The sequence below is a fragment of the Bemisia tabaci genome, chromosome 2 (assembly GCF_918797505.1).
Source record: "Bemisia tabaci chromosome 2, PGI_BMITA_v3".
NCBI classification, from domain to species: domain Eukaryota; kingdom Metazoa; phylum Arthropoda; class Insecta; order Hemiptera; family Aleyrodidae; genus Bemisia; species Bemisia tabaci.
The window spans coordinates 13,135,713-13,161,790 of NC_092794.1; the positions used below are offsets into that span (position 1 = coordinate 13,135,713).

The 26,078-nt window shown below is 39.2% G+C and overlaps 2 protein-coding genes across 2 annotated transcripts in view; one reads left to right on the forward strand and one right to left on the reverse strand.

Annotated features, from left to right (window-relative positions):
* Positions 1–26,078, forward strand: part of LRP1 (LDL receptor protein 1) — a 107,369-nt gene that overhangs the window by 2,490 nt on the left and 78,801 nt on the right. The window contains exons 2-9 of the mRNA XM_019046362.2: positions 12,294–12,416; positions 13,876–14,019; positions 15,101–15,226; positions 16,569–16,688; positions 17,962–18,087; positions 18,490–18,747; positions 22,961–23,123; positions 23,975–24,200. Coding sequence (XP_018901907.2) covers positions 12,294–12,416; positions 13,876–14,019; positions 15,101–15,226; positions 16,569–16,688; positions 17,962–18,087; positions 18,490–18,747; positions 22,961–23,123; positions 23,975–24,200 — 1,286 coding nt within the window. The remainder of the gene's footprint in view (positions 1–12,293; positions 12,417–13,875; positions 14,020–15,100; positions 15,227–16,568; positions 16,689–17,961; positions 18,088–18,489; positions 18,748–22,960; positions 23,124–23,974; positions 24,201–26,078) is intronic.
* Positions 20,566–21,892, reverse strand: LOC140223996 (uncharacterized). Its single transcript, XM_072296730.1, has 3 exons — positions 21,711–21,892; positions 20,950–21,036; positions 20,566–20,754 (listed from the first exon to the last, which is right to left on the reverse strand). The coding sequence occupies exons 1-3, from the start codon at positions 21,854–21,856 to the stop codon at positions 20,676–20,678; spliced, it is 312 nt and encodes a 103-aa protein (XP_072152831.1). The 5' UTR covers positions 21,857–21,892; the 3' UTR covers positions 20,566–20,675.

Genomic DNA, 26,078 nt, shown 5'->3' on the forward strand with positions numbered 1-26,078 from the left:
TGTCTTTCGAACCTATTACCACGTTTTCTAACCCAGCAGGAAGGAGGAGGGGCCTTCAGCAGTTCTCTAATCTTGAGCCGCAACGCGACCTTAACAATTTTGACACTTCGCAAATTGACCCGGAAATTACTGTGGAAACAGGGAATCATTGTCGCAGTTCGAATTCTTCGGCCAAAAACGTGATTTTCGCAGTTTACACGGCTTGCGGGACGGACCAGAAAATTTCGGATACTACCTGGGAAGTTAGACTGCCTCTTGGAATGTTCCTGTATGGAGCAATGTCTATCGATGAAATGCCATAGTCCCGGCCGAGTAATTGGAACCCCTGAGTGCGGAATTTATGTCTATCAAGGAAATTCCTCAGGCCACCGAGGTCCCCGACTGTGGAATATATGTCTATCAATGAAATTCCACAGCCCTTCGAGGCTCCCAGCAGTGGAATTTATGTCTATCAATGAAATGCCATAGCCTTTTTGCGGCGGCCAAGTAATTGGATCCCCTGATTATGGAATTTATGTCTATCAAGGAAATTCCTCAGAGCACCGACGTCCCCGACTGTGGAATTTATGTCCATCAACGAAAGTCCACAGCGCTCCGAGGTTCCCAGCAGTGGAATTTATGTCTATCGATGAAATACCGTAGCCCCTATGCGGCGGCTGGGTAAATGGACTGTTGGAATCCCTGAGTGTGGAATTTATGTCTATCATTGAAAATCCTCAGGGCACCGAGATCCCTGCTGACTGTGGAATTTATGTCTAGCAATGATTTTCCACAGCCTCTCGAGGCTCCGCCTGTGGAATTTATGTCCATCGATGAAATGCCATAGCCCCTATACGGCGGCCGAGTACTTGGATCCCCTGACGGTGGAATTTATGTCTCTCAAGGAAATTCCTCAGGCCACCGAGATCCCTGACTGTGGAATTTATGTCTATTAACGAAATTCCACAGCGCTCCGAGGTGCCCAGCAGTGGAATTTATGTCTATCGATGAAATATCATAGCCCCTTTGCGGCGGCCGGGTATAGTTGGACTGTTGGAATCCCTGAGTGTGGAATTTATGTCTATCATTGAAAATCCTCAGGGCACCGAGATCCCTGCTGAATTTATGTCTATCAAGGAAATTCCTCAGAGCACCGACGTCCCCGACTGTGGAATTTATGTCCATCAACGAAAGTCCACAGCGCTCCGAGGTTCCCAGCAGTGGAATTTATGTCCATCGATGAAATACCGTAGCCCCTATGCGGTGGCCGGCCAGTTGGAGCCCCTGAGTGTGGAATTTATGTCTATCATGGAAAATCCTTAGGGCACCGAGATCCCTGCTGAATTTATATCTATCAAGGAAATTCCTCAGAGCACCGACGTCCCCGACTGTGGAATTTATGTCCATCAACGAAAGTCCACAGCGCTCCGAGGTTCCCAGCAGTGGAATTTATGTCCATCGATGAAATACCGTAGCCCCTCTGCGATGGCCGGCCAGTTGGAGCCCCTGAGTGTGGAATTTATGTCTATCATGGAAAATCCTTAGGGCACCGAGATCCCTGCTGACTGTGGAATTAATGTATATCAATGATTTTCCACAGCCTCTCGAGGCTCCGCCTGTGGAATTTATGTCCATCGATGAAATACCATAGCCCCTATACGGCGGCCGAGTACTTGGATCCCCCGACGGTGGAATTTATGTTTATCAAGGAAATTCCTCAGGCCACCGAGATTCCTGACTGTGGAATTTATGTCTATTAACGAAATTCCACAGCGCTCCGAGGTGCCCAGCAGTGGAATTTATGTCTATCGATGAAATACCATAGCCCCTATGCGGCGGCCGGGTAGTGGGACTGTTGGTATCCCTGAGTGTGGAATTTATGTCTATCATTGAAAATCCTCAGGGCACCGAGATCCCTGCTGACTGTGGAATTTATGTCTAGCAATGATTTTCCACAGCCTCTCGAGGCTCCGCCTGTGGAATTTATGTCTATCAATGAAATGCCACAGCACCTTTTCGGTGGCCGAGTAATTGGATCCCCTGATTATGGAATTTATGTCTATCAATGAAATGCCATAGCCTTTTTGCGGCGGCCAAGTAATTGGATCCCCTGATTATGGAATTTATGTCTATCAAGGAAATTCCTCAGAGCACCGACGTCCCCGACTGTGGAATTTATGTCCATCAACGAAATTCCACAGCGCTCCGAGTTTCCCAGCAGTGGAATTTATGTCTATCAATGAAATGCCTTAGCCCCTTTGCGGCGGCCGAGTTATTGGAACCCCTGATATTGGAATTTTTGTCTATCATGAAAGTTCCTCAGGGCACCGAGATCCCTGCTGACTGTGGAATTTTTGTCTATCAATGATTTTCCACAGCCTCTCGAGGCTCTGCATGTGGAATTTAAGTCGATCAAGGTAATTCCTCAGGGCACCGAGGTCCCCGACTGTGGAATTTATGTCTAACGAAGAAATTCCATTGCTCTTTGCCGCGTCAATATGTCTGGCTAAGGAACTTATGTCTATCAAGGGAATTCCTCAGGCCGCCGAAGATCCCGACTATGGAATTTATGTCCATCAACGAAATTCCTCAGCCCTCCGAGGTTCCCAGCAGTCGAATTTTATGTCTATCAATGAAATGCCTTAGCCCCTTTGCGGCGGCCCAGTGATTGGAACCCCTGAGTTTGGAATTTATGTCCATGAAGGAAATTCTTCGGGGCACCGAGATCCCTGCTGACTGTTGAATTTACGTCTCATGATTTTCCACTGCCTCTCGAGGCTCCGCCTGTGGAATCGATGAAATTTCATAGCCCCAATGTTGTGGCCGAGTAGTTGGAACCCCTGAGTCTGGAATTTATGTCATTAGTGAAAGTCCTCAGTCCACCGTGGTCCCTGACTGTGGAATTTATGTCAAACGAAAAAATGTTATTTCCTTTTGCGGCGTCTTGATGCCTTTCTTAAGGCATTTATATCCAACATAGACTTTCCGCCGCCCGCCGAGGAGCCTTGATTATGGAATTTATGGATTTTCCCCTGCCTGCGCTTCTTGCTGCAATGTACAAGTTGTATATCCGCCTCTTGAGGCTCTGCCTTCGGAATTTATGTCTATGAAGGAAATTCCTCAGGGCACCGAGGTCCCCTACTGTTGAATTTATGTCTAACTAAGAAATTCCATAGCTCTTTGCTGCGTCAATATGCCTGGCTAAGGAATTTATGTCCATCATGGGAATTCCTCATGCCACCGAAGTCCCCGACTATGGAATTTATGTCCATCAACGAAATTCCACAGCCCTGCGAGGTTCCCAGCAGTGGATTATAAGTCTATCAATGAAGTGCCTTAGCCCCTTTGCGGCGGCCGAGTGATTGGAACCCCTGTGTTTGGAATTCATGTCTATCAAGGAAATTCCTCAGGGCATCGAGATCCCTGCTGACTGTTGAATTTACGTCTAATGATTTTCCACTGCTTCTCGAAGCTCCGCCTGTGGAATTTATGTCCATCGATGGAATTTATGTCTTTTCCCCTACCCGCGGAAAGCTGCTGATTTTGGAATTTGTGTCCATCAACGAAATCACCAACCCCTAAAGAATGGAAATTCCATAGCCCCTTGCCTCCAGAAGAACACCTGCTTTTGGAAGTTTTGTCTATTAATCATATTCATGTTCCTGCCCGCCTAAAGCTCTCGATTGTGGAATTTCTGTCTATCTCAAAATTGTCAAACCGGCAAATTAGGCTTTCAAAATTTTGCGATCCACTCAACCATCCGCGATTATAGAGGATTGTGAAAACTGCGTTTCCGGTTTACAAATGAACAACCCCGGGAGGCTTCATATTCTAACCGAACTCGAGGTCCCGCCGTTTCCGAATCTGGTTGATTCCGTAAACTTTAATTAGGGGGGCGAAAATTTGAAATAGGGGACATTCTTTTCCGAGGGCTTTTATTAGCATATAAATATGATCCTCTCCCATTTTTTTGGACGAAACGTGAAGGAAACACTTTTTTTTCTAATAACGTTCGTAAAAAAATTGACCAGTATTCATGTTTTTTTTTTTTTTTTTTTTTTTTTTATGTAATTTCTACGCTCTGAATGGTGTCAAACTCCCGACCGTCCCGCATCCCGACACTATGGTTCCTAGCTTACACTGTTACAACTCAAAGTGTAAAACGCTATTCGAGAACTTGCACCACATTAAATATATAAAAAAGTTTCTCCATCGTAAAAAAATAAATGGTATATTATTAATTTGCAGTATAATTCGTCCACAAGCGGATAAGAGCTGTCGAAAAAGTTTACTCACGACCGTCACAGCTAGACTCGCAAGATGAATGATCATACCGTGTAGGTCAGCGCAACCAGAATCCGACCGGCGCGGCGTCGCGTCGGTAATGCCAAGGGATGCTCTGAAATGGGACGAAGTAATTATCTTTACCAGATTGAGTTTTTTGGTAAATCGCGACGTCATCAGTTTGCAAACAATAATTCAGTTCACTCGGGAGCTCACGACCGTCACGCTCATTATTTTTATTTTGAAACGTTTTTTACTGAAAGGCATGCATGCCTTTGTTAAAGGGTATAATCCTAGCAAGAAATGTGGTACTATTTGCTCGATTCCAAAAACGGTGGCACGTGCTGAGTTTTTGTTTCGAAATTCATGACCGTCACATGTTCACGACCGTCACAAATAGCTGAAATTCGAATAGGGAATACTGTGTAAAAAAAGAACCCGGAAGCAGCAGGACCATGTACGTTTTCAGATCCCAGAAGTCGTCCAAAATTAAGTAAACACAACCTCCAGGGAAATGACGAAATTGATTTTTCGCCTTTTTCCTCCCCGAAATGTCCCCTATTTTAAATTTTCGCCCACGTATGAACTGCCGGGATCGGGAATTCGGTCTGAAGATTATCACGGGCTTTTCAAAACGTCTCTCAGTTTTCACAGGAGGTACAACATAGCAACGACGAAACTACCAAACCACGTATCTCGTTTGCGGTTTTTAAAAATCTCCGCTCTTATTTTATACTTTTACATAAGTGCATGTCTACATCATTTCTTTAAAGTTTTTCAGGATTTTCCTCGCACGAATAAGAAAGATCACCAACGTTTCAAAAATTGATGTTGAGTAGTTGTCCATTTAAAAGATAAAGTATGACACCTTGATAGGAAGTCTGCAACGTCGCAAACCGAGATACGTGGTTTAGGAGCTTCATCGTCGATATTCCTGTCAATGTTGCAAATTAGGCATGCACAGTTTTATGCTGCATCAGTGGATTCCATAATAATCCTCAGATCACTGACTCATGGAGCAGGGTTGCCACAGTCAGGGAATGCCGGGAAAACCGGGAAATGTCAGGGAATTTTAAAAAGTCAGGGAAAACCTGGAAATGTCAGGGAACATGTCGAAAGTGTCCTAGAATGGATTTGACGTCTAGAACAACAAATTTACCGTGTAAACTATTTTAAAATACGCCTTTTTGGCCGTATAGCATATCCTCAATTGTCAGAAAATTTTACTCAAACGTGTCAGGGAAATGTCAGGGAATTTCATTTTCTAAATTTTGTGGCAACCCTAATGGAGGGAAACATGAAGTTCGAGGCCTTTTTCAGTCAATCATAATTTTTGATTGAGATGACCAAGTATCCGATCGCGGAATAGAACCAGAATTCCTTGTTATCCTAGTTGAATACTTAATTTGGTTTCGTGCCCTGCCAAGCCACTGTGCATGTATAGACAATATTCCTGGAAATGCGATAAGCCAGCCACAAGTTCGCAGATATTACTCAGGGTCTTGCAGCTGAAAGCCAATCGCGGATACCGGGGATCTACTGTATCTACGTTCAAAATATTGCCCCATCTAAGGGCGGGACAGCCAACTAACTCCGAATTTTTCGGGAGGGGGAGAACCGCAATCGAGGACCCTTCCTAGTAAAGGGTAGAAAAGGCTCAGTGTAGTCCAGGAATTATACGACAAATTCGCCCAGTTAAGAGAAAAAATTAATAACAATCTGATTTTTGGTATAGTGAGTCCTTGTGACCCCCTGAGTCCCCCAAAAAATTCCCTATCGATAGCGTGACGGCTCTGGGTTTGTTTGGGGGAGGGGGGGAAGTCCCCCAAAATCGGTTTTCTGGTCAAAACATGAGAATGGTTGCTCGTATCTCTACGTATAGCACCATTTCTGAATCCTCGTGAAATTTTGGAGCAATATGACGCATAATCAATTCTCCATAGCCCCCGGTGCCCCCCAAAAAACCCAAACCCGTCACGCTATCGATGAGGACTTTTTTTTGGGGGGGGGGGGGGACTCAGGTAGTCATAAGGACTCACTACACTAAAAATCAGCTTGTAATTAATTTTTTTCCTTAACTTTTGTATAATTTCTGTACTAATAGTGGCCTTAAGAATAAAGTAGGTACCGAGGGCCGAAGTTTAGGGGCAATCGCTCCTTAACGCTTCAGGCCAGTTCGGTGTCAAATGATCAATCATTGCTAGGAAGAGTTTCCAAGGGTTGACATTATCTTTTAATACTGCGTCATAATTTTGCGTGTTTCTGGACACGATTTTTTAGTAATTAGCAAAAAAGAAAGAAAGAAAAAAAAAAACTCTGTGTTCGTGGTACCACAAAGTGTACAGTAAGGTGGATCCGATCTCCCTGTTTTTCGATAATGATGCCAGTGGTTCCTTACGTCGCGTCTTTCGAATAAATAAAGTACGAAGGAAGATTTAAATGAACAAATAAGTGTTCGGCAGGAAATGACCGATCTACTTTCTAGCTTCGCATCGCTGCGAGAAACCGCAAGTCGCGTTGAGTCGGGAAGATTACTGTGTGTGTGTGTATTCATGGTATCATGGTCTGTCTCCTCTTTCTTTTTCTTCTTTTTTTTATTGGATTAGATAACTGGGTGAACTTGGAATATTATTGGCGAGCGAACCTTTTCAACAACAATTCATAACACGAGTACGTTATCGAAACGAGGGCGCGCATCGTTAATGAAACTTCATTCATGCATCATTTCTTTAATCAATTCTCGATATGGGACCACGGTTTTCCTTTCTTTGTGATGAGTGGAGGGGGAGGTGCACTAGGAATTCCCCCAAGGCCCCTTTCATTGCCGAAAACTTGGAAATGGAGATATTCATGCTACTGCTTTGAGAATTTATTGTTCCAATGACATTTTGGCTCTAAACCGCCCTGTAAAAATCAAAGCAAATCGAATGTTGTGCCTGTCCAATTTTGCACTGAAAAAAAAGTTCGGTAAATCCGTACTAGTTAGGGTCATATGGAACCAGGTTTTGTTCGGCACACACAACCGAATTATTCGGTCTGTTCAACCGAATTGTTCGGTTTGCGCGACCGAACCATAATAAATTCTTACAGTTCGGTTCTTTGGACCGAACAGTTCGGCTGAACAGACCGGATAATTCGGTCGTGTGTACCGAACAAAATTGTGGTTCCATATGATCCGAACTAGTTCGGATTTAAGTACCGAACTAGTTCGGATTTAAGTACCGAACTAGTTCGGATTTACCGAACTTTTTTTTTCAGTGTGCACTTTTAGAGTCGTAGCTTTGCTTTAAGAAAAAAGAGAAAATTTAATTTGTCATGTCATCAATGCAGAAACGCAGTTTTTCGCTGAAACCCCTCAAAGCTGATTGGAAAAAGTCGCTCTCCTAAAAAAAAAAATGTCTGTGGATTTCCCTCTTCCCGCGGCCGATTACAAGTGAGGGGCTTGGAGAGCAAGGCGCATAAGTGCTGTTTTTGCTATTCCGAGAAATACGTGTTTAAAGTTTCGAAATTAAATGGATCCTTTATGGCGGAAAGAAAGTTCAAACTGACTTTTTGATGCTAAAATATTTGAATTTTGGATTATGGAGCGAATTTTTCACAGAATATGCCCTAAGACCAGTTATACTTGAAATCATTATAATATCTCAATTTTTTTCAAAAACTACACCTATGCGCCTTGTCCTCCAAGACCGTAAGTTAGGGGGGAAAACAGAAAAATACAAGGGGTGCTCCACATCATGGATTTGGTTGCGCATTTTTTTTTTTTTTTTTTTTGCTACCGACTGGAAACTCTTGGTGCTACAACTGCTACATAGCTATTTCCCAGATATTTTATATCATGCCGGTTACAAAGCGTTGTCAGCAATGATCAGGTACGTCTCCGAACTCGACGCACGGTGGATCGAATCAATAGAGGAGGTCGGACAAAATTTGGAAACTTCAAACGCTTATAACTCCATTTATACAAGACTTTGAGATTCTGAAAGTGGTTCCATTGGTTTCCTCGTGAAATTTTCCTCTTCAAGCACCCTGAAACATTAAAATGTGACGAAATAAACATCAAAATTTGCAGATTTCGCAAAAAATTCCATGTCCGACCTCTCTAATTGACTCGATCCACTGTGCGACGACCGCAGGTCATTAGTCAGCACGCTGCTCGGCTGTCGTTGAATGAAAAATAACGATTTTAATCCAAATAAAGAAGGGCCGAACCTAGACAAAATTGTATCAAAAGGGTTTTTGATTAATTTTTTTTTTTTTTTTCAAGGAAATGAGGCGTTACACACAGGCTCAACACAGATTCGAACTATCAACTCGTTCAAATTATGGTCATTTTTACCGAATTCCGTATTCTCGAAATTAGTTGTTGAAGTGCTCACTTCAGTCAGAAAGTGCTCTTTTCAAAATAATTGTTGAGGAGTAAAGGTGAGGTTGACCTCAGAACCTTTGGTTTGGTTGGCTTTCATCTGATCGTGAAATTACCGAAAATACGTGCATATTTTAAAGCCTTAGATGGTACCTCTGAAAGACTTCAGTAGGGTAGGAAGATACTTCAGGAATTTCAGCGACAGAATCCTACAGATGCTTCTCAACGTCCGTAGGTGAATACCAGTGGCGTGGCGTGAATTGCGATGTATCGATTGTTCTGCCATTTAAACCTATGGTAAAGAATCGATTTTTAAGGTGTTCGCTGCGAACACTCTATTTATCGATCCTTTACCATAGGTTTAAATGGCTAAACAATCGATATATCGCAAAGCACGCCATGCCACTGCTGGTGAATACTGCCGTGCTAAGGAAGAACGCCGTATGAAACATCAGGCGTTGCCAAATGTCTCTTGATAAAACGCGAATTTCCTGGTAAACTTATGAATATTTTAATCCCAATTTTTCAGGTAATTTTGTTCGCAATTTCACCTGAAGATTCTGAAAATTTAAAGGAAAAATATTCATAACTTTCCTCAAAAATAAGCATTCTATCGAAGGAAATTTGGCAACTCTCGAATGTTCATACGGCGTTCTTCCTTAGCCCGGCAGAATATGAGAACATCCTTTCGGAGCTAGCCAAGTACTACTCTTAGGCTTAAGTCAATGTTCTACACTATAATTTTCTATTTTTCTCCAAGTTCCTCGCAGGTACCCAGAATTCGGTCTTCATTTTCCTGAACTATTTCTACAGTAGGCAAATGAGTCCTTAGCAAGGGCGCGAGATACAGACGACAAAGGAGCGTGTCACCATAATAAATGTTGAGCCCAGTGGCGAGGCGCGAATGATCGAATATCGATATTTCCCCATATTAAGCTATGGTAAAGAATCGATTATTAAGGTTCGTTGTGAACACCCTGTATATAGATCTTTTTCCATACGTTTAAAAGGGCATATCAATCGATGTATCGCAAAGCACGCCACGCCACTGGTTGAGCCCCTCCTTTTATTCACCGCCTCGCTCTTTGGGGCTCACATTAAACCATAGAGAAAAAAAAGAAGGCGTTTGCATCTTGAGGATTGTGTACCCCTGTGACGTAGGTCGCTACAACCTGGTCAGCAAAATCCGAAATTCGAAGTATGAAAAACGGACCATAACGTCCAAGTTTTTTGCTTAAATCAATTCATGATATAATTTCAAACACTTTATGTAGAAAGCATTTTTTCCATAAACTACACCATTTCCAAGAAAGTCGATGATAAAAGTCGCCGTACCGACCTACCCCATCAAAAAAATTCCAAGATGCCCGAAATGCAAACATCTCCTTTTTTTTCTCTATGACATTAAACACACATTCGACACGGGGAAGAAGAGTGTTGAAACATTGGGGACGTCATAAATGGATAGCCCCTAATGGGTATCGTATGCGTATGAATCGCTAAATTTCACTTTTTGTGAAACTGCGCAAGCTCTCCTTATGTTAAACGCGTTTTTTTTTACATCTTTTGGAACGACGACGTCAAGTAGACGTAATACTTTTTCACTTCCGGAAAATCTTGGAGAGTGGGGGAGTAGAAGTTGTCATGAGGAGGCAAAATTCGATTGGGGAGGGGGGCTCAATTTTAAAAAATCGCCCATAAAGGTATTCATATTATCAATGGCCAATATAGCCTCATCAAAGTCAAAGAGAAGGGGGGGGGGGGCTTTGAGGGGTATCAAGGTAAGGGTTTTATTTAATACGAGGGATGGCAATTGACAATTTTTCCTCATGTCCAAATTACGCCTCTGATACGAGAAGAACCGATCAATTTATTAAGGGAGTATTCATGCGAGAAAGAAAAAACGCGTTTTGCACCGAGGCATTTAGTGGATTTAAACGTTGGTTTTATTTTTTACTAATTTTGAGACTTCATTGCCTCAATTCGGGCCCTCTCGCTTTTCTGCAACGTTTTGTCGATGTTTCCTTCCTTTTTATCGTGTTTTCTCAAATGTCGGCTCAAAACAACGTCATCTTTTAATAGAATCCGCTACCTTACGGGTCAGAAGGTCGTCGGCAGATTATCCTCTTTGGAACACTAATGCCTGGATGCCAGAGTGTTTGACTCTGAGCTCGGAGTTCCGTTCCGAGTTTACTCGTGGGCCGTGCAGGTATTACGAAACATAGTTTTAATGCGCGTTTTCCGCCCACCCCTCTTTTACACGGGAAATTCGCGATTTTTTTACGTTTTTTTGGCGCTAAAATCGCTAGGATTCTTAACATTTGAGCGGTTATTCTCGATCTTTTTGCAATTTTATCGCTGTAAAATCGAAATTTTATTTAAATTCATTACGATTTTTTGATCGATAATATTGCCATAAATGACCGCCGATAAAATCGCCAATGCAAATCTATGCGATGAATCCGCAATCTATCGCAATTTTTTATCCGATAATATTACAATAACTCGACGTCGATGTAACCGATCGCGACACATTCTCCTATCAAATCGCAACTCATCGCGATCACTGCTACTTGGGTACTTAATGCAACTCCAGGGGCATCTCTCGAAAGTTGGTATCGCTGCGCGCGGCCCCCCCCCCCCCCCCCCCCTAAAGTGATCACTGATCATGTATGTATAGAGTAAGATCCCCCCCCCCCCCCCCCCCCCCCCCCCCCGCCGCCCCCCCCCCCCCGCCCCCCCCCTGCCCTAAAGAGATCACCGAGATCATGTATGTATACGAGAGATCTGTGAAAGTCAGAGGGGCTTGATTACACTGCAACTTATGAAAATACACTCCTTCGTTAAAAAATTCTAGGTGATCTTACGGAAATTCCCTTAAATTTTTCCTGTGAATCACGCACTGCTTTATGTTTAAAAAATATGTGTGGTCAGGTAAAACTCAGAAACGTTGCGCTGCAATTAAGCCGCACTGGCTCTCATTCCTTCTAATAAACTACTTTCGGCAAGGGGGCCTGCGCCAATACAATTAATATCTATTCCTTTACTTAAGTAAAATAATATATTTAATCTCTATTCTTTTACTTAAGTAAAAAAATACATTTGATATCTATTATTTTACTTAAGTAAAATAAAAAAAAATAAAATAAAATCCAGTGTTGCCGATTTGGCTACAGTTTAAGAAATTCTTATTTGAGTTTAGACGACCGGGCCAGCTTTTATTGCCGATTCTTAGGACCCTATAATCTTACGCCCCTCGATCGTGCTATACCTAAGCAACAACTATGCTCTTACCTACATAGGGTTTCTATTCAACGCACGAACTAGACAGCCGTGTCCGAGATTGGTTCATGGTTTTTTCCAAGCGGGAAGTTCGAATGTGAAAATTATTATCCAACAGGAAACGTAATTTGTAATTTTTAAGTTAATTTTGGAAGATTTTGATACTTTCAATGTGCTCTTCGGGAAATCCTGATTGTGGAACCAGTTTTTCAGAGGTCGGATGCAGATACTTACCGCATTTGCTTCTGAGCAATTTTCAAAATATTACGGGTCAAATAGATAGGGTACCTATTTTTTCTGATACGAGCGCTGGTTCAATTTTATATCTTATTCTCGTGGTATATTATCGGCTGATGAAACCCATTTTTTTTTTCTTCCGCAGATTTGTCGTCATGCAGTAAACACAACTCCTTTCGATGCGAATCGGGCGATTGCATTCCGGCCTCCCAGGAGTGCGATACAGTTCCTGATTGTCCAGATGGTTCAGACGAGCATACCAGATGCCGTAAGTTGTCGCCTTCTCCCTCAGAAATTTCAAGTGAGATAATGAGTGCATTAAGTAGCTGAAGAATCTAGGCTAATAAGTACAATTTTGGTGAAGACAAATGCAGTATTATATTGAGCATCTATGTTCGCGCCAAATCCACCGGTCTACCGCTCATCAGCGCGCCCTGAACGGAAATCCCGCGTCAGAAGCGCGCGTTTCGAATCCACACGTGGCTATCGTAAAAGCATCGGACAGGCGCCTCTATTCTTTCAGCAACTCTATAATTGGACGTATTTTTGTCTTACGGAACTATGTGCATTGAGACATGAGCCCTGAGATCCATAAGAATGTATGCTCAACAGGGCTCACTACATAATGCACATAGTTCCGTTTTAGAAACACGTCCAATTATAACGTCTGTCCAAGACTGTCCTGTCTCATACATCTATTCTTAGTCATTCCTTTAAACTGCCCTTTTCCAAAGAAACAAATTATATGATTTTCACAGACTTTAAGGTAGGCACACTGCCACAGATCTACCCTAATTTTTTGGCCCTCACATCTTTTCTCCCTGACTATCTATTCAAAAATATTATTTGTGCCTCTTGGAAACCATGAAAAATTTGAGGTGAAGCTATCGCTAAGAAACCCTCAGGAATGTTTTTGTTGAACCAATTCGGAATTGATTCCGAGTCAATTTAATAACTGGTTCTCGTTCCGTGAAAGCATGACTTGGGTTTTGATTAGTGTAAAACATTTTAGCTACGAAGCACTCACGTTTTGGATTCTAGTCTGGTTTTTAACCCTGACAAAAAAAAATTGACCAGACCCCCTTCTCCCTGCTTTCATACCATCGTGTCATTCATGTCAAGGATCACCTTGACAATCTGCATTGAAACTAGGAAAATTAAAAAAATTAACAAGAAAAATAGGCAGAGCTCCTTTCTTTCCAGAGAGAAAGCTCTTGACATCACTTCATCTCTGCTTGTTTCTGCAAAAAGTCTGAATCGTCTGAAAAGTCTGGTTAGTGGTCTCTGATCTCTAACCTCTTTGGTACTTTGTGCTCACTCTCATTCATTCTATTCTTTTACAGGGTTGCCATCGATCTGGAAAACCGGGATAATCAGGGAAAGTCAGGGAATTTGTGGTAAAGGTCAGGGAATTTCTGACGCCCCTACTGATCACTAAAATTTATCTCTGATCTTCCAACTGTTCACCTCTCTGGTCATTTTTAAGGCTTGTCATCGAACTGCTACCGAATGCTTTCATCTATCTTTTGATCTCTAAACAAGAAAATTTTGTCTAAAGTTCAGCGAAAGTTAGCATATTTTAAGGGGGAAAAAAACGGTGAAAATTTTGTTCAAAGGTCAAGGAAAGTTAGGAAATTAGAAAATTCTGGAGATAATTAAATTATGGCAACCCTGTTCTACTTTGTTGTATGTCTTTCCTCTTATTTGGCTATTTTCTATTTACATAGCTCCAACACAGTGCACTCAAAGTCAGTTCCAATGCATAGAAACGCGTCATTGTATTTCCCAAACTTGGATTTGTGATGGAGAGCCCGATTGTGGAGTCACAGAGAATCAGACTTTGGACACATCTGATGAGGACCCCAATAGATGTAAGTTTTTCTTGCCATTTCGAATGTGACAAAAATTTCTTTATGTCACAAATTTGTAAATTTCCGAAGTTTCTAAAAATGTTTCACTGAGGCAGAAAGAGGATTTTTTTTTTTTTTTTTTTTTTTAGATTATTCTAGTGTATCAAGCATTGCCTTTATTTTTCGTTAAGTTCAACGAAAGCAGTAATGAGTACTTTATGCGTTCGACAAATTTCAGAAGTAAATCTGCCACAGCAAAAGTAAAATATAAACTCAGTGGATTTTTTTTATGTATAAAAATCTGGTTGGATTATATGTTGAAGTTCAGATTTTAGACATTCCCAATGTTCAATTTTCCAATTGCTTTCACTCTCTCATTCTCACTCATGGTATCCAGAACCTGCAAAAACCAGGAAATATTGTAATTCATCAGGTAACAAAGAATCTCTGGAAAAATCAGAGATTTAATGTTAAAAATAGGAACTTCCTTTTTTTTTGCCGCACTGAAACCCTTTTTTTTATTAAATATAAAAATCCAGGTTAGCTTAATGCCAAAGAATTAGCTAGCTAAAAGATGAGAAAATCAGTTGATTGAGTTTTACACAAGGAAAGAGAGGAAGTGAGAGGAAATCTTGAGATTGTAAGCCATGGAATGGAGAATTTCTCATTGAGATTTTTGCCCCTAAGAATCTGAGAAATATCAGGGAAGAAAAAAATTGAATAATTCTGTAAGCTAAGTTTTTACTGTAAGGAATATTAGATTTCGAAAAGTGATTCTTAAAACTACCAAGCCACACTAGCGCAGTGACAAGTACAATAATGGAAATTACTTTGCAAAATAGGATTAGTTTGTCCTCTCCTAGAATTATTCCCTAATATTTCCTTTAAATGTTCGTTAGATAGCATATCAAACTACCTTGCTGAGCTTAAAGATCAGGAATTGTAGGGAACAGCAACTAATTGCAATGTATGGAGGAAAACAAAAGTTACTTACTATCACTATCTATTTCTATTTTTGAAAATTTTTCAATATTAATATTTGTAAATTTTAATGCTAGCAAGTGCTTTTCTAATCGTCTTATTTATACAAATTGTCTTTTAGGTAATAAAGCTAAATGTGATTGGAACTTTGCCCAGTGTGGAAATTCGTCCGTGTGCCGTCCTATAGAACTTTTTTGTGATTCTCATCCAGACTGTCCAGATGGCAGTGATGAAGGTTTATTTTGCTGTAAGTCTCATCTAATTTTCAAATTTTGTGCTTTAACCTCAGGGATTAATTGAGCAAATGAAATAGCAAATCTACAAAAGGAGAGAACTCTAAATTGATCTTTAATAGCTCTCTAGTTTTGGAGAGGTTCTGCATAGATTCAATGTGTCACTAAACCTTGTGTTTTTTATTTAATATTCTGTAAGCACCAAGTGAATATGGATTACGCGGTAATTTATTGCGTATTTTTGGAGCCAAAATCCTGGACAAGCCCGCTTTTAAGAAGTCTAAAGGTTCTAAGGAATTTCAAAGCGTCGGAATGGCGGGAAAATGATGGCGGTGAAGTAATACCGCAGTCAAATTGCTATCTGCTTTCATTTTCCACTGATGTTTGTTTAAATAAAACAAATTTCAATGTGAAATTGTTGCTTTTTTACTACAGATAACATGAATAAGATTTGATTCTTTGATTCTGAAGGTATCATTTCAACTTTCCTTTTGTTTTCATTTACGAGGAGTAGAAAGACATTTGATGGAAGTCGTAGAAACCTGTGCTCTCTTCCGATTGGTACCGGATGACATCATTCGGTTTGGCGCGAAACCGAAAGCGCTTTAAATTTGCGAAAAAGTCACGCTTCTTGAACTGCCTTTTTCTCGGCTTCTGAGTTATGTACTTTTTAGCGTTTTCAATGTGTGCATTGTGCTCTACACATCATTTATCTTTGTAATAATGTATCAGCAAGTCAAAATTTGTTCATGGTTTAGTGACCCATTACATCACCAATATTGTTGGTAATCTTTCGATCTTTTTCCTTACATTTTACATTTTGCACGACGAACTTGGAAAAATATTAAGGTAAAAATTTAGAATTTAGGTCTCTCTCTTGATAAACATGATTGAAGTCGAAGTGAGGAATTTTGCTCATACCGAAATAAGAAAAAATCATTTTTTACACTACTCACTCTAAGGTGTAGACTGCTAACTTCAATGACACTGAGACTGTGAGAGGTATTCATTTTTTTTATGATAAATGAAAGGCTCATACTTTGTCTCATTTTGATATCTGTTGTGTAGCATATATCAGTTCACTGTAAATGATTTTTTGCAAGAAAAGAAAGCGCAGTGTAAAAGTTTTGTGATATAGTCTTATTTTCTTTGAGTTCCAGTAAAAAGTCTAGGTATGCAAATAGTTCTTAAAAATTGAAAAATTGAGATTTTAAACTGATCAAGATTGAATGTCTCAAAAATTCCAAGACATCTCCTAGATATTTTTGACTACACAACCCCTCTACAATAGATCATTTTTATTCCTGTTTCCCTTTCATAACATTTCCTTCTATTGGTTAATGTATTTCTGTGTAGCAAATAAAACTGCTTGCAAAGCATTAAATTGCTCCCATGAATGCCGAATGACTGGGAAAGATCTTCCACTGTGTTTTTGCCCGGCGGGTCAACATGCAGACAAAGACAATAGATGCGTTGGTAAGTGTTTTGATTAATGATTTTAAAATCACTCCCTCCAAAATTTACTGTCGAATTTTGAGTCAAGACAGTTTAAATCTTGCAAGGTTCATTTAGCCCTAAATTGTTGCAGAATTTTGCTAAATGTTGCAAAAATTATGCATGTATGAATAAATTTTGCGTGAAACATGATTTTTTACTTCTCAGGCCCTTTAAACTAGGTCTTATGGATGCAAAGATTGACAAATACATGACGTGCTCACAATACTTGTACTTTACTTTACTTCTGATCGTTAACTAATTAAGTGTTTTCACTAAGATAGAATACTATGAGGCAACCGTAGAACCAACACATAAGATCTTTCCTCAATCCGTTTTATGCCAGCTAATTCTTATATATTTGCTCCCATGGCTCTGGAAAACTTAAAAAAGGGCGAACTTTTGTTGATGGTTGAGGAAACTCTAAACCTGCATAAAAGCACTTCTATCCCACAGTTTACTCAGTTGCTGTCAGCGTCAGGTATTAGATACTCTCATGAGCCAGATATTGTATTTCAGGAACATTTTGGTGTCAGGTCCATCTATGTGTCAGGATACGCAACAATTCAAAGGAGTGTTACACACTCCATTGAACATGTTTTAAGACACATCAGACATGTTTGTGAACATCGGTGCAAGATGATCAGATAATCCTATTGCGCAAAATTTAACACATTCACCGATCCTACTTGTAAAACACTGAATGGTCAGGTCAAAAACTGTTCTTAAAGTTTGAGATCCATCAACCGTTCTAACATACCCCTCATACCATTTTTGGCTGTGAAAAGTATCAGTTCACAATTACAAACTTAATTCTGACTTGACAATAAATCAACTCAAAGTTCAAGTATGAATAGGAACAAATTTTAGGGCTCACCTTTCCAATTAGGTAAATGGCGACCAGCTCCCTTAGTTTTTGGTACTTTTTTACGGAGCCTATTATTTTCCAGGTTTAAAAAGGGCTGAGGGAAGTGTCCTTATTTGAATGAGATTCAATTTACCCAAAGTCCACAGGAAATTCTATGTTTTGCTTACTTTCATTTTTTTATTTATTTATTTTTTTTTTTGTTTTACAGAGAGAAAAAATTGCAAAAAAAGTGTGCCACTCAAATAGCTATTTCTACCTAAAATTCGTTTCCAGTAAAATCATTTTTTTTCTTCTTGTTGAAATTACATATTGTCTTATGTTTGCTTTTACATTTTTTTGTATATTTGCTCTTACATAGTTGTTAACACAGTTTTTTTCCTATTTCAGATACTGATGAGTGTCATATGATAGGGTCATGTGATCAGCTATGCTTTAACAATGCGGGTTCCTACTCTTGTGATTGTGTCAACGGGTATGTCAAAGTTGACAGCAAATCCTGCAAGGCAATCAATGGTATGTAATCGGATCAAGTTTTATACTAGGGGTGCTTAATAAAGACTATTGGAGGTCTCCTTACGAGTGATGGGATGCTAACTTAACATTTATCCTCATAAAAATCGTATTTTTCTTGGATAAAATCAATTTTCTAGAAAGTTAGTATATGATTGGTAAATCATAGTTTCTTTTAATAAAATGAGAGAAAAGTGTCGCTTGAACATTTTATTTGGTAAGAAGTGTTACAAACAGATAGCGTCTAGGTAACATATCTTGTGGTACCCACCCTTGTGTACTGGTCCAGTGTCAAATTTTGTACCATCATGCAAGTTCCACCATTAAGTTACTTCCTCATAAACTTTTATTAAGTAAGCCCTCTAAATGAACTCATTTTTAATTTTCACATTTTTGTGCCAACAGTTCCTGCAGATGAACCAGCCACAATTATATACAGCAGTCCAAATGTTATGCAACGGATTTTTCTCAACGGCACAGTTTATCCTGGCAACAGCACGATATCACGTCTTCAAACTTTTGCGCTAGAATTTAATCACAAAAATAGGACAGCTTGTTACATCCCTCACAAAGTTTTTTCTGCCGCCAACTTAACTTGCGCCAACATTGACAATCTACAAGAAACATGGGTTTTACCGCAACCGTCCATGTTCCCTCTCAGTTGTAAGTGTAAATTTTTGATAACTTCCCCCTGTAAGTCCTGCCATTTGGTTGCATCTACTGCTCTGTTTTAATCTTGTGATAAGAAGAGATTCCTCGAAACTCTGCACACTGTGAAGTAAAACCTACCCTGGGAAATTTCACGGTAATGTTTCACAAAATATGAAGAACAAAAGTGGATGAAAAGTTGTCGAAATTCCACACAATGATGCACTCTTTAAGTGTTGAGAGTGAAACTCTTGATGAGGAGGAACTAAAAATGGTCTTTTGAAACTGAAAGATGTGAGAGGACCTTCGATTGAAAAACGTTGAGAGAGGACAAACGTCTCACGGGTCTGAGGGATGGAAAAAGACCTCGAGTTAAGTGCAGCGCACGCTTATATAGACTTGCTGGCGTCACGGGTGGTGAGACAACAAGTCTACGCGTGATTGGCTGGCTATAATCTATGTAGCTATCAGTTGCAAGTCTAGTAATAAAAAGTAATTGAGATGGACTGAATGATAGGATGTAAAGAAGATTTGAGATCGAAAAATGGACTTTTATAAATTGAAAAATGAATGTAAGAAAAAATTTGAAAAGTGTTGACAACCCTTCAAGGGGAAAACTTGATTATGCCATGGTTGGGCATGGTGGTGGGTTTGTGAGTCAAGACCACAATAAAAACCCTTCCCTACCATATCTCTGGCTGCACTGGCCTTTACCCACCTTGCAGAACAGACCATACAAATTATCAACCCCTTGCCAATACAAGTTCATCCCTACAATTTTAATGCGATTTTATGGGTGGATTTCAGCTAATGGGAGAAAATGGTTCTGAAAAAAAGTTGAAAAGTGATTTGGCCATATCAAGCTAAAGACTACTTTTCTGTTACCTTAGAGCTCCATACTAAAGCATTTAATTACGTGCATCGCAATATCTTTACGATTATTTTTCTTTACCAAGCCTGACATGTCAGTTTGGTTTGGACATGTCAGGTTTTGTGACGTCACCAAACCTGACATTTTGCTGTTATTAATTTCTCCTGCTAATTTACAGTAACAAAATCAAATGAATAATTGAGGTTAGGTCGAGAGGCTACCTGTATATGTAAGAAAAAAATATTTATACAATATTTGCTCCCATATTCCACCAAAAGTTTTGATGGGAAACAGCGTCACCAAACTGACATTGAATAAGTGAGACACTCCAAAAACCATTGAAAAAACTGAAATCATGCTGAAATTGGAAGAAATACGTTGACTTATTTAGTACACGTCTGTTCGTCCTCCACTTCCGCTCTCAGTCATGCCTTAATCCGCACACAAGCGCTATCTCTTGAGTGCCCAGAAACTAAAACGCATAGCGTCATTAAACTGACATAATATTGAGTTACACGCTTCTAGTCTCAAATTAAATTGAATAATATAGTTTTCTGGTGTTTCAATGCATATCATATCAAAAAATATACATTCAAGACTTAAAAAAAATTAGACAAAGCTCGCAAAAGGTCCTGGTTTATTTATATAACGATTTACTACATGGACTACCTCCGAGTTAAACGTCACCAAACTGACTTTTTCACTGTTTAGCACGTTGAAAAAAAGGTTTAGAATTATTCAAATCTCCTTAGGAATTTTTTCGTGGTTGGTGTGACCTGCTTTTATGCAAAAAACCAAACATCAAGAGAAAATATTATAATTGAAAGTTTTGAGCAAACAGTCACATGTCTTTCCCATATTTTATCACATTAGCTGAAATCCACCCTTATAATGATGAGAATTCATCATATTATGAATAAAATACTTTTCAATTGATTTTTTCAACTGAATGTCGAAATAGCTAATGTTTTCAAGCAGCAACTTTATTTAGATTGTGTGTGCTTGTACAAGTATAAGTGAGTAAGTATGTAACATTCTTGGTGTGAGAAGGTTCGTGCTCATTTAACTTTCACTACCTTATCCTCCATCTTCTTCCTGCCATCTTTCTTAATTCCACAAGAGAATTCACCTCACCAGTGAATTCATCAACGCTGCAAAAATAAAGGAAAGTCATCACTTAGATATTTGAAAACATAATAAAAATCTAGAGTTTGGATCGATTTAAAAATGATAGTGTATGGTCCTTGTGATAACTTGAATGGGTCAGCAATAATAATTTTACTCAATCTAAGGATCAAGGTCCGAAACTATTTTCAACATTGTCATATCATTGCTGTAGCTATTACCTTTTCTCTTTGGTGATCACTGGAGCCTGACAGTTTTCTTGAGGTCCTGAATCTGAGCCAAGGCTTTGGCCGAATGGTTGATCTGTCCTGAAAAAATCACCGTTATTCTCATGAAATAGGCGTGAAAGGAGAGCAAATAAAAATTATGTTATGATATTCAAAGTATACTAAGGAAATGCTATAGATGTATGCCAAGCTTGCTGCTTGATTTGAGTAGATTAAAGGTACCCAATAATCAGAATGAATAAACTCAGGGATCGAACTCTACACACACTATGGCCAATTAATACCGGAAATCTAAAACGTTTTGAGACACTTAAGTTAGGCTCACTTAAGTTAACCTTGCCCTTGTAGCTTGCTGTTTAAACCCATGTATTATTCTGTTCACATTTTACCATTAATCCTCCATAATACCTTTAATCGAATAGTGTGATTGTGATGAAAAGATACGACTGGAAACTGTATGGCATGGTTGCTCTCACCGATACAATAATAAGTTATAAGCTATTTTTACAAATGTCAAAGAATAAGTGAGGTGAATTTTTATACTCAGCGGGGGGGGGGGGGGGGGTTGAGAGCAAGGTTCCTTGAAATGAAGATTGAGGTTAGGTTACTTTGGTTCCCACCTTTCTCAACCCCTCGATAACCAGGTCATGTGTGTTATGCTTTTTTTTATTCGACAGCCATTCTAGAGGTATGTTTCCTAGAGTTCAGGATACCTTAAAATTGTAATGACAACTGTCAAGTCGAATGTAACTTACCAGCTCATGCAGGGTAAGGCACAGATAAAATTACTCTGTTCTGTTGTAATAATTACAATAATGAGAATAATACTTTGGATAAGTAGGTACAGAAATGTCATGACTGTTCTTGTGTTCTTAAGAGCCTTTTTTTCTCCTTTCATCATTGGACCTTACATTTCATGATGGTTACCAAGGAAATATTATTTTCAAAAAATAAAATTCTACAGAATGTTTACTACATGATACAAGGCTTTTTATCTTGTCAGTAGCAAACTATGTGGGTAGGAACCCCCCCCCCCCCTGCCCGCTCCTCTTTCCTTTTTACCCTCCCCCTCTTCCTGTTAAAGACCAAACCACCATTTTTCCTCTTGCCCCTACTTTTGTTTTATTGGTGGAACTGTAATACCAACTTTCTTTTCGGCATTTCTACATAAATCTTTGTGCAAATTTCCAAGAGGGCAAGAGGCTCATTTCTTTTCACAGCATTAGCCGAACCGCAACAAAGAGCAGATCCATGCAATCAGTGCTAGTCCATATTGGAATGAAGACGACATTTAATGTTATTGCACTCGGAATTTCATATTTTTGTCAGATAATAGTGGAAAAATTAGAACATTCTGCGTTACAAGAAATAAGAAAATGAGCCTAGGTACTGATCCCAAGTTAACTTAAGCCATAGAGTACATAAGAGTCACAATGTGTTGGAGCATCACTAGGACCACTTTCTAAAGCTGCTAGTGTGCAGGAATCAGTGATGACGCATCCTCAAAATTGCAAGTTCCCAACTCCTGACCCCACTTCAGATGTAGTCAAGTTATATCGGCAGTGAATGAACTATACATTGAGACATATTATGGATTTAAACTAAGAGTCTCTTGTATTTTTGAATTTATGATGTTGTGGGTCAACATTATTTTCCAGAATTTTCACGAATAACCACCTAACAAAGTGACTAAGTAAAGTAACTAATCACGGAAAACATTAACAGCCCTCAATATTTATATGAGCCGCTGTGTTAAAGAATGTAGGGTAGTTTCTAAAGCTTGGTGCACACAAGACAAGGTAGCCACTGTTCAAGTATTGATCCCAACGGCACTCCAGTACACAGCGACTTCAATGTGCCCAATGAATGACTAAACTCTTGTTCCCTATGAAAAATCGGATTTCAGAATTTTTAAAACCTTTCGTCTCCTAGGTTTTTTATTGTTTTCTTGGATTGTTTTAAGCTTATTTATGATCTCAAATTACTGGAATGATTTTTTGTGCAGCTATGATTCACATTGCCTTGGACTGGGTGTCAGGAAATTGGTACTTTCTTGATGACTTTCGGGAGTTAATATACTTGTGCACAGCAAAAATGGAATACTGTAAGATACTAATCGATGTCAATCTAGGCAAACCTAGAGGAATAGCATTGGATCCAACGAAAGGGTAATTTTTTTTGGTTTTGATAACTCTTATTTTATTTCTCAATTTGAATCTTGCAAATTAACATTTCACCCCTGAATAATGGATCACAGGAGTTTCTCGGACCTCTGTGCGACATGTCACAAAATTGCGTGTATAAATGGGCTCTGAAACATGTATTATTCACTAGCCATGATTTTTCCTATTTTTGTGGGATTAGGAAAAAAAGAAAAATTACTGGGCACCATAATTGAGTAAGCTTAACCTTAATTCATTATGTTCAGCCAGTCGGAGAGCTTACGCCACAGTTACTGCCTGCACGGGTCAAACAAAACTCACACAAGTCCAGTCAACCAAATCCAGACCCAGAGCGAGTGAAGATATGAAGGGAGCGGAGAGGGAGAAAAAGAGATAAAGAGAGAGAGAAAAATAAGCTTGTTAATTGTAAGATGTTTTCTAATTATGTGATACATTTTGAAAAACTTGCATCATTGTGTTCAGAGAGAATAGAGTAAGCACTTGAACTGGCGGAAATTGGAAGATTTTTCTCATGCAAAAAAACACCAACCGCGTCTAGTATTATCCTGTTTTGCCGGATTCTTCAGCAAATTATCCAGTATTTGGCTCCGCCCAGGCACCAAAAATTGGTATCCGTATCCATGATGCAGAAAATTCACTTTGGCCCAGCACTGCTAAAAACGTTCTATTGGGGTAAAATATTCTAAAATTGATTGTTTTAATTCTTCACAAGCAAACCCTCAAACTGAATAGCTTTTTTTTTTTAACTTTAATGAAGCCAAAGCGCCCTCTCTCATCGAAGTTAAACAAGTTGAGCTGTAGAAGTGTAACTAAAATGTTGATGATTTCTCTTTCAGGTTAATGTTTTTCACAAGATGGGGCTCTGCTCGTGCCATGTTAGAGCGCTCTAAAATGGATGGTTCAAACAGACAGAAACTAATAGACAATAAAATTGTGTATCCGTACGGTGTGACAGTTGACTTTCCCTCACAGCATGTTTACTGGGTGGACACCTACTTAGATTTTGTCGAAAGAATTGATTATGACGGGAAAAACCGTAGGACCATTGCCAAAGGTTTTCCGGTATGTATGATCGGTCTGCAAAATAAGATTTAGGGCTATGCGAGTATGGGAAAATCTTGATTTGAGTCCGAATTTTTCTGCCAATGTCACATTCTTTTTGTCTGCATTTACATTCAATGAAGGGCGTTAAAACCTGGGGGGAGGGGTGTAAATTCTTCAATATTATGCACTCACAATGGCAAAAAAAATTCAATTTTGGAAATTAACCTGACTTAGTCTTCACGCAGAAATAGCCGCAAGGCCAGCATTGCAGGCTAGTCACGGAAAATCTAGATGACTAGCCGGCAACGCTGACCTTGTGGCTACTTCTGTGTGAAGACAGAGTCAGATTAATTCTCAAAATTGAATTTTCTTTTGCAATTGTGAGTGAATTATATTGAAGAATTTACACCCTTAAACAGTTTTAACACCCATCATTGAAAGTAAATGCAGAAAAAAATAATGTGACATTAATTCTGTGCCACAAAATTAAAGGGAAGTCAAAATTGTCATTATAATTATAAATAAGGCAGCCTCTACTCGTTCTGGCTGGTACCCTCATGTTATAATGATACTCAAATTAAATTTTAGGGAAAAAAATTATTTATCTGATTTTTACTTTGATCAACAAAGAAGCTGATTTCGGTCAAAAATAGGTAAAAATATTCGGTTCGGTTTGATTCAGATTTGAAACTTCTTCAATTTATTCGACATGATCGACATAAAAAAAACCAAATTCCCACAGCCCTATGAAGATTTCCCATTTGTAACAGAATACGATAAGCTGGCATCGTAATTATAAATTTTCCATGAAAAAGTTTAATTTTTCGGGTGGATAAAGCTAAACAAGTCTTTTGAGATGCAGTGGATTTCAAACGTCTGAGATTTTCTTAAAAGGAAGTCCTCTCATAGATAATCTGTGTTGAACTCAAAACCAATTTTAGAATGTTACTGAAAAAATGTATTTTGTAAATAATGAGTCACTCATACGGGAAGGAACAGTACTTGGTCAAATGAACTAAAATATGTATCTTTCTCTTATTCTTATCCTCTTTTTCTTTTTCTCATTAAGATCTGTGACGACTTCCAAAGATCATAATGTTAAAGTTAGCCAAAGGTTAGACAATCTTTCTTTTGATCTGTTCATTGTCAAGCCTGTCATAGTAGCTGCTTCTTTGTTAAAGGCCTGGGCAAAACAGTCACAGTACCCGGTTTTCATTCGGCGCATTTACATCGCTCGGGTTTGCAATAAAGATGCTGCAAGCAAGTCCTCCACAAAACTAATTGTAGAGCACTCGGTACATGTGTAATTGATAGGAAGAACTTGCATCACAGCGATCGCCAATAACCATGGTTTGAAGTGCGCGCAATTTCACTGTTTTTTTTACGCAGAAAAAAAGATCTGTCATTTTAACAGTCGCTTTGAATGTTAAAATTTTTTGACGTTTGTCTGTTGTTTTAATCGTTGCAACTGCTAATTGAACATTTTAATTATGTAGAAACAAAAGTGTGCAAATCTGTCAGCTCAACATCTTGTTGATGCTTTTGAAATAACATTTTGTATGTCATTTCATCTTCACACAAATGCTGAGTTAACATCAGCTGCAGTTCATTAAATCAACACCTCCTGAAACTATTGGAATGACTGTCATTGACTGTTGACTCTCCAGTCCATAGGTTATTTTGACATTTACTGTCAATGTGACAGCAAAGCGCCTGTTTTAATAAGAGACAAACTTGATGTTATTTTAAGAACTGGGTTGTTGCGTCATTTTTTAAATCTAAGTAATGTTCCTTTAGCAGTTGCGACGATTGAAATGGCATTCCTTTTTTTTCTGTGTAGTGTTTTTCTGGCCCTTCAGAAACAATTAGGCATAAACTTGTCAACAGTGAATGTTC